Genomic DNA, 8,957 nt, shown 5'->3' with positions numbered 1-8,957 from the left:
TCTTTCTCTCTCTCTCTCTCTCTCTCTCTCTCTCTCTCTAAAAATATAAAATCTGTTGTTCATGTGTTGGTACATAATACAAAACAAGCCCTAGCTGGGTAAGGATAATGTGAGGAGCCTGTCCTTTAATGGGTAAAACTCCTGTCACCTAATAAAAACCTTAGCAGTGAACAGTGACAATAATCCCTTTAATAACACATATAAATATAAATTAATCATGTTTCCCCCCTCAGGTTCGAAGCCCACGCACCCCTCTTGCCATGATCAACAAACAGTCCAATTCTCCTCTGAACATTCTCCGAGCCAAGCAATGGAAAGATTTCCAGGAGGAGCGAGAGAAGCGAGGTCTCATGGATAGTGAAAATGCTTTGCCTCCATTCAAAGTGACAGCATCTTCTGTACCTGCCAAGGTTCCCGTTAGAAGACGTCCGTTGGTGTAAAAGGCTCTAGTTTGATGGTCAGAACACTTGGTTTCATCCTTCTATAAGATTTTTTTTTATTATTATTATTATTGTATTTTATTGCTACTAATATTTATGAAGTCTAGTTTTAAGGAAGATTATAATGCAGTGATGTTTACATGGTTTTATTCAACTGATTTCTCAAATATTTCACACTTAAATTTAATGCTCCTCACTTCATTTTTTTTTTTTTACATTTAAATTAGTATGTTGGAGGTCCGATTTCACTTGTGCTCAGTTTAAGTAGGAAATATCGCATCTCATTGGTTGACTAGCGGTTGTTTGCGATAGTCAATCGGCCATTTGGAACCATAAATTAAGAAAATCTCGGAAATTTTATCTTAAAAATCTATATATTTTTTTTATTACCATTTATTAAATAAATTTAATAAGACTAAGGTAAAGAACCACTTGGTTATCTAATTATACCTATAAAATATTGATAACTTTGATTATTTATTAAAATACATGTCCTCTAATGTGAAAGGGCCCGAAAACGTTTAGAACTGGTCAAAAACAGTGAACTAGGTCACTTTTTTTTTCTCTCCCGAGTGTATTTTCTTTGTTTAAATCGAACCACGATTTTTGATGGTTTAGTTTAATAGGTACCTGTACCTATTTTTATTATGACCTAATAGATATTATTAACATTTTTTTGTTGTGTCCAAGTACCCAGTTATGTTTGGGTAAGACTTGGGATTTTCATGGCCAAGACCACAATCTGTGTTTAAATCCCGTAATGTCTAATGTAGTATAGTAGCCATCGCTACAAAATTAAAAAATGGGTGTTTGATTTAAGAGTTTAAAATCAAGCAATCGAATCTAATACACTGGGAGGAAAGGCCCCGCTTATATTTAATGTCTATTGAAATGAAAATCTATTTAATAAAAGAGGTGCTCTATTAAATTGTTCGTATAATGGAACAACTTGTTCTAAGCTGTCAGTCTATTATTATGTTAGGCGGTCTCTTCTTGATCCTTCGTTTGTCGCGTCCACTTTTGTTTAGGACTATTGCACTGCAAGCTGTCAGTCTAAATAAAGCATTACCTATACCGTCTTGTATTTAATTGCTCCACAGGAATAACCTGGGTAAGCCCATGGCCAGTGTACGTCCCATGCAGACATTGCCCGGTAACAATATGCTACGGGAGGGTATTGGTGCTCCCAGAAATCGACAGTGGATCCCTGCTGAGGTGTGGCAGAAACAGGGCATGTCAGCGCAGGAAATGACCCTGCCTCTAGGTGAGTGAACTTGGATTAGCTTTGCATTGTAAGCTCTAGAAACCCAACAGAGATTTTTTAATTTCTGGAATTGGGTTTCAAACAGCTGACCAGTACAATTTTTAATAATTTTATCTAAAAAAATATCTCATAAAAGAAATTAGAGCCAGTCTCGATAGCTTAGCTTAGCAAACCTGCGATGTACCTGAGGGGTAGGTCCCAGGTTCTATTCCCACCCGTTGTGACCTTTATACTAAACACATAATGTTCGTTCTCAGAACGGCTGGCTTTCTCCTACCTAGTCCTCCTTCCCCTTTCAGTTTTGGGATGATGAGATTGTCAAAGAGTTCTGAGAGTTAAGATGGTAAAGAATACCAGTAGGATTAAAAGGTCTGTAGAAATCAGCAACACCTGCTTGTACATCGAATGTGCACAGAGTTAGGTACCGAACTAAGGTTCATAGTCATAAAGAGAAAATTTTCGGGAAATTCACAGCTCTCATCTAGAATAAAATATAACTTTTATATGAGTTTTTTCAACTCAAAGGGATTACTCACGTTCTGTGTGTCTTCTCACTCCCAACAGATGTGGTGATTCCCACCAACTCCAACGAGAGATCCATCGTGCTCAAAGCAGGTCAGAAAGTGATGGTACTCAAGAGTCCGAAAGGGATCTACATGCAGTTGGAGAACGGGAAGATTATTGCCATTCGGACCGCCAATAACAAGGGAGGACCAGGCTCGAAAGATATGTTGGGAGGTCTGGGTGGCATGTCGGGCCGAAGTGTTAACAGATTGAATACATCACAGAGGAGTATTGATACAAGCAGAATGAACGCTGCACCGAGAGTTATTGATACCAGTCGAGTCAATACAACACCCAGAGTCATCGATAGTCGATACGCCAGAGGTATGTATGTACATGTGTTCATATAGGAATAGACCTTATGCGCTTAATTATATAAGTATAACTTGAGGTCTGTTGTCCTTTTTTTCCATTTTGACTGATTCACATTTGGAATACTCGCAGGAGTCAACCCATTCTAAGTGCAATGGAAGGGCCTCACCCTGGGAAAATGCAAATGTTGGGGGGGGAATAATACAAGACAATACATGTTTACTTAAATACTTAGGACAAAGAACGTTTATTTCTATTTCAGGAAAGGGGGAATAATACAAGACAATACATGTTTACTTAAATACTTAGGACAAAGAACGTTTATTTCTATTTCAGGAAATAGGTAGGTAGGTAGGTAAGTACATACCTAGAGTTATACAAGTACAATGTTGTAAGAATAGTGGCCGGGAGCACATTCTGAGGTTACTACACTGGGAGGCAAAATTAGCCGAACGCTCGTATTTTTTGGTTTTTCTCAAACTGCTGTTCAGTATTCAATTTTTTTCGGGAAAACCATCATTAATGTTATTTGTTGTAAGGTTTAAAACTTATTCCGCAAGACCGCATACCTACATAATCTGCGAGTAAAAAAAAAGAAAAATCAAAAACAAGGATCAGTTTTTTGCTGAAAGTGCATTTTTCTGGAGATAAATGTTAACGTAACTTTTTTCTCCTCAATATTTTTACACCATTTTTGAACCAGGTGCTTTAGAAAAGAACACAGAACAATGATTTACTACTGGTAAAAATTAGAAAAATTCTCTGGGCCCCAACCGGAACTTTTTAAAGATCGTTCCTTTTTTTACCATTAGTTGTATAAGGCAAAAAAGGACTTTTTTAAAAAAGTTCCGGTTGGGGCCCAGGGATTTTTTCTAATTTTTACCAGTAGTAAATAAATTAATGTTCTGTGTTCTTTTCTAAAGCACCTGGTTCAAAAATGGTGTAAAAATATTGAGGAGAAAAAAAGTTACGTTAACATTTATCTCCAGAAAAATGCATTTTCAGCAAAAAACTGATCCTTGTTTTTGATTTTTCTTTTTTTACTCGCAGATTAGGTAGGTATGGAGGGTGAGGCCCTTCCATTGCACTTAGAATGGGTTGACTCCTGCGAGTATTCCAAATGTGAATCAGTCAAAATGGAAAAAAAGGACAACAGACCTCAAGTTCGAAGGATTAAACAAAATTTGAGTGGCCCGAGATAAGGGTGAGGCCCTTCCATTGCACTTAGAATGGGTTGACTCCTGCGAGTATTCCAAATGTGAATCAGTCAAAATGGAAAAAAAGGACAAAAGACCTCAAGTTCGAAGGATTAAACAAAATTTGAGTGGGCCGAGATGATTGGGTGAACAGGACCCATAATATTGGGAAAAATAGACCTGCTTTATTTCCTAATTGCCCACTATCGAAAATGGTCTTGAACGAAAACAAAAAACAGGGACTTGGTGAATGGGACCCGAAATGGGTGGAATCAGGGAGTATTCAGAGAACAGGCCCCACAGGAATTTGGAAAAAAGACCTCCTTTACTTCCTAATTGCCTATTAGGAATCGTGGGAAGATTTCGTTCCCAGTGATTCTAATAGGCAATTAGGAAATAAAGGAGGTCTCTTTTTCCATATTTACTAGGAAATATAGACCTCCGTTATTTCCTAATTGCCTATTAGGAATCGTCGAAAGATTTCGTTCCCCAGTGAATAGGCAATTAGGAAGTAAAGGAGGTCTCTTTTTCTATATTTACTAGGAAAAATAGACCTCCGTTATTTCCTAATTGCCTATTAAAAAATCAATATTTTTGCGGGATTGGTTCCCCCAAACCATTTTTAATAGGCAATTAGGAAATAAAGGAGTTCTCTTTTTCTATGTTAGCTACGAAAAATAGACCCTCGTTATTTCCTAATCGCCTATTAGAAATCCCATATTTTTGCGAGGTTGGTTCCCCCAGAGCATTTCTACATAATAGGTAATTAGGAAATAAAGGAGTTCTCTTCTTCTATGTTAGCTACGAAAAATAGACCCTCGTTATTTCCTAATCGCCTATTAGAAATCCCATATTTTTGCGAGATTGGTTCCCCCAGAGCATTTCTACATAATAGGTAATTAGGAAATAAAGGAGTTCTCTTTTTCTATGTTAGCTACGAAAAATAGACCCTCGTTATTTCCTAATCGCCTATTAGAAATCCCATATTTTTGTGAGATTGGTTCCCCCAGAGCATTTCTACATAATAGGTAATTAGGAAATAAAGGAGGTCTCTTTTTCTCTGTGGCCACATTTTAGGAATATATGGGACTAAACCCCAAAATTTAGTGTTTATTTGCACTTTAAGCCCCTTATGTTCCGAAGCGGTTCCGAAACTATGGCCTCTAGGGCGTAAAAATTTTAAATTCTCAAATTTGGGTCCGATATATCCCGGACAATCTTTTTATGCGATTATTTTATACAAAGGTCAGCATTTTCTAATAGGCAATTAGAAATAAAAGGAGGTCTCTTTTTTCCCCCTTACAATGGGTCCTGTTCCTCGAATTTCAGGAGATACTTCTCTTTTTTTGGGGGGGGGGGCTTCTCTCTACAGGTGGCCAAACTTGTAGGGAACCTCCCAAGTTGTTTTACGTATACAGGGTGTGCCAGATGCAGACGATCCGGACACCCTGTATAATGAAAACAACCTCTGCTTCATCCGTGTTTCAACACACCATTCTACTTTGAGACAACCTGTAGAAGTTATTAAAAAAAAAAAGACGAAAGTTCAAATATTCTATAGGACATATGTAAATATTTATTTAAAACTTTTTATGTACACAATCACAGGTAGAAAGAAAGAAGATATTTTTTTAATATCTATTCTAAACTAGGATTAATTCTCGTACAGTGCAACTGAAGTACCATTTAACATGAGTACAATCGAGAACTCTTTTACCAGCTATCTTAATAGAAACAATGTATTTATGTAAAGAATAAGAAAGGAATTTAAACAACTATAGATCATAATTGTTTTCAGTTTAGGGGACTTCAACTGAAAAAAAAAGTGAAAATGTACAAAGTAGAAACTGAGATCAGCATCTCTTTCCAGACAAAACTAAAAGACCCAACCCCCTGACAGCATACAATAATACAAAGTATTGAATATCATTACAGTAATACCATTGAAAAATGACCTCTTACGTAAGGCTTTCTTTAAGGGGTAACCAAGGTGGGATAAGCGCGTGATTGGTATCCGGACGAGTGACCATCTGGGCAATCACGTGCTTCTAAAGGGTGTCCCAATAAGAACGCAAGATTTGAAAGGGTCATAACTTTGTTGTGCGTTGTTTTATCTTGCCCAATCTTTGACATTAGAGAGAGAGAGAGAGAGAGAGAGAGAGAGAAAGAGAGAGAGAAAGAGAGAGAGAGAGAGAGAGAGAGAGAGAGAGAGAGAGAGAGAAAGAAAGAGAGAGAGAGAGAGAATTCATTTTTACCTTAGGTGGTTGCTGTACATTTTCTTGATCAGAAGCTGGGTCATCACAATCCATATGACAGGTAAAACTAGTGTTAATCTTCTGAGGAGAATGCGTCACCATGCTTGGAGAGAAAACAATTTTCTTAGCTGCTCGAGCTGCCTTAGTAACCTCTCTGGGCACATTTTCCTTTTTTCTGACGAGAAATGGCCTCCATGATCACGTAATTTTACCCCCAGACTATTTTTTGTGAGGGTATCTAAAGTCACAGGTTTACACCAACAAACCCACAAGCTTTGAAGCATTGCAAGGTGAAATTGAAAGTTGCATCAATGAGATACAGCCTGATTTCCTCGAATTTGCCATCGAAAATTTTGTCAAAAGGAAACGAATGTAACATCAAAGTAGAGAAAGTTATTTGTCTGATTATGGTTCCATACAAAATTTCAGAATGTCTACTTCTCAAATCATCTAAGAAGTTCATTTTATTCCATGGAGAGCCATGCTTTTTTAAACAATCAAATCTTGCGTTCTTATTGGGACATCCTTTAGCTTTTGCTAACTCCACTCCTGCTAAGTGAATGTGCGTAGGGGAGTATCTTGTTTCTGGAGGTTAAAACTCCTCTCACTATAACCTTAGTAGTTGCCTCTCCCCAGCTACCTGGACCAGCATTAACCCCCACTTAGAAAGAAACAAAGAAAGTGGAATAAGCCTAACCAACCTATACCATCTCGGTAAGTACTAAGTACCTATAGGAAAGTTAAGTTTAGGAAAAATGACCTGTATAAGATATACATATTTAGACTCTTCAAGTAAAAATTTACAAAGTAGGTACAGCATTTTCTGAATACCCAAGTGAAACTACGTAGGGTGTAAGCTAATATCAAAGGCTGCTAGCTAAATTGGAGAGAGGTTCTGTGCAGCAAATCGTATTTACATTTGAATTTGGACTTTAGTTTTTGAGGTGCAAGCTCTTAATCATCTACCACGCTTTGTCCTGTAATCCTGTTCAATTATTGTTTGTCATAAATCCATCACGACTTTATATACTAATATAAATACATATAAAAAATCAAAATGTGAAATAAACAATCAACCAATTAGGTTTCATTATAAAAACCTATTATTTAAAACGTATAATCAACAAATTTCTGTTTGGACTAATTTGGACTGGCATCGGTTGTGGTAGGGGGCCATTGTCCTAACTAGTCCAAAGAGAAATTTCGCATGATGATTTAATTAAAAGTCACATAATAATCGAATACAAGACATCTTCCATATTCAGGCAGTACATACTTGTGGTAGTTGAAATTCAACTTTCCGTACTCCCACCCTTCCATAACAAACTTCTCAACTGCTAGGAATTTTTCGAACCGCCACCGGGAATCGAACCCGCGTTCTAGCGCTTACAAGACAGGCGAACTACCTCTCAGGGCTGGCTTGGGATAGGTTTGAATTACGAGAAATATCCAAACACCATGAAAAATGAATGTCAAAGAGTGAACAGTGGACTAATGGGAATATATCATACCATTACCATAATACCAAATACCATTTACTGGTGAAAATTTGTAATGAATGGGATTGACGAGAGCAGGGCGTGAAAGAATGACGTCATACTTATCAAATAGCTATGTTTGTTTTAGGTTTTATTTACTCTTAATTTACACTAGGTAAAGTACAGGGTGGACGCACTCTTATTAATAAACAATATGAAAAACGTAGCCTGTGGCGTGCGGATGTAGAAGAATGAGGCACACGTTTTGGATAGATGCGATTCGGCCTTGTACAAAATGGTATACCTATTTCTGTACCTACATATAGGTAAGTCCATGTTATTATTTGGCTGGCTGCATTTACACTCCGACTGTCGGGTGGACCTAGATCTGTCAGACGCAGACCGCCACATACGTTAAGTATGGCCGTCCCATATCGAACAGACCTATACCTGTCCGACAGTCGGAACGTGAGTTCGAGTAGTTACTTTAGCCAACACCTGAGAGCAGCCTAAGACGCGTTTCGTTCTTATTTGAACTCATCAGTTAGACATAGCTCTCAGGTGCTGGCCAAGAATTTGGAGCTGTTATTTATACTTCAGAGATGGAAATTGTGGAGAAACGAGAACCTGCGTTTTTCTATGTAAGATTTTATTTGTGTTGAGTGTTGTTGTGAGCGCCACATTACCATGCCACAAGACACTAACTAAACCCTATACTTAGGTGATGATGATGATTTCATTAGATGGTATAATGCGGGGAGTGGGGTTGGTGAAAAAGATCGTCACTTGATAATAATAATAATAATAATAATAATAATAGTGCTTATTTATACTGCTCGCATAGGACTGAAAAGTCCCTTAACTCCAGCAGTAGGCTACTACCTATGTACTATTATTGTGGTCAAATTCTCAAATTATATTGAGGATAAAATTCCATACCTCGGCTGGGATTGAACTGGGCATATTCTCATTTTTTCACCCCCCCCCCCCCCTACCTTACCCAACCCCTCGGTATATTATTATTTCTACCTATGGGTTTTATGGAATAACAAAACGAGAATTTGAAACTTTGAGATTTTTTTATATTCAAGTAAGTAGGTTACGTATTTATAGGTTTTATGAAATAACAAAACGAACCAACCTCAGTGGCTCACGCAGTTAGCGCGGGAGGAATTTGGGTAGAGGGGTTGGTGAAAAAGCTCGTCACTTGTTCACTTTGTACAAGCTTAACCCATCCTTTAGGGCTGTTTGCCTCTACACCTAAGCCTCGTCACTTATGTACTGGTACATAGGTACTGATCGAATAAACTACGGGCTAAATAATTCCCGGAGGGACGGGCCCAGCTTGTTTACCAGGAGAGCATCTAAAGCAGGTTCCAAAACTTACGTGGGACACGTCAGATGATAATATTGTGCGACCCAAGTGTAGACCCTGCTTTATACTTCCA

The 8,957-nt window shown here is 37.8% G+C and overlaps 1 protein-coding gene across 1 annotated transcript in view; it reads left to right on the top strand.

Moving 5' to 3' along the window:
* LOC103516885 (helicase ARIP4) overlaps window positions 1–2,618 on the top strand; it is a 36,925-nt gene extending 34,307 nt beyond the window's left edge. Inside the window, exons 23-24 of the mRNA XM_026828822.1 lie at window positions 1,541–1,704; window positions 2,269–2,618. Coding sequence (XP_026684623.1) covers window positions 1,541–1,704; window positions 2,269–2,618 — 514 coding nt within the window. The remainder of the gene's footprint in view (window positions 1–1,540; window positions 1,705–2,268) is intronic.
* The last annotated feature ends 6,339 nt before the right edge of the window (window positions 2,619–8,957 follow it).

Source organism: Diaphorina citri, unplaced genomic scaffold (genome assembly GCF_000475195.1).
Source record: "Diaphorina citri unplaced genomic scaffold, Diaci psyllid genome assembly version 1.1 scaffold53, whole genome shotgun sequence".
NCBI lineage: Eukaryota > Metazoa > Arthropoda > Insecta > Hemiptera > Psyllidae > Diaphorina > Diaphorina citri.
This window is presented reverse-complemented; position numbering and strand designations above follow the sequence as displayed.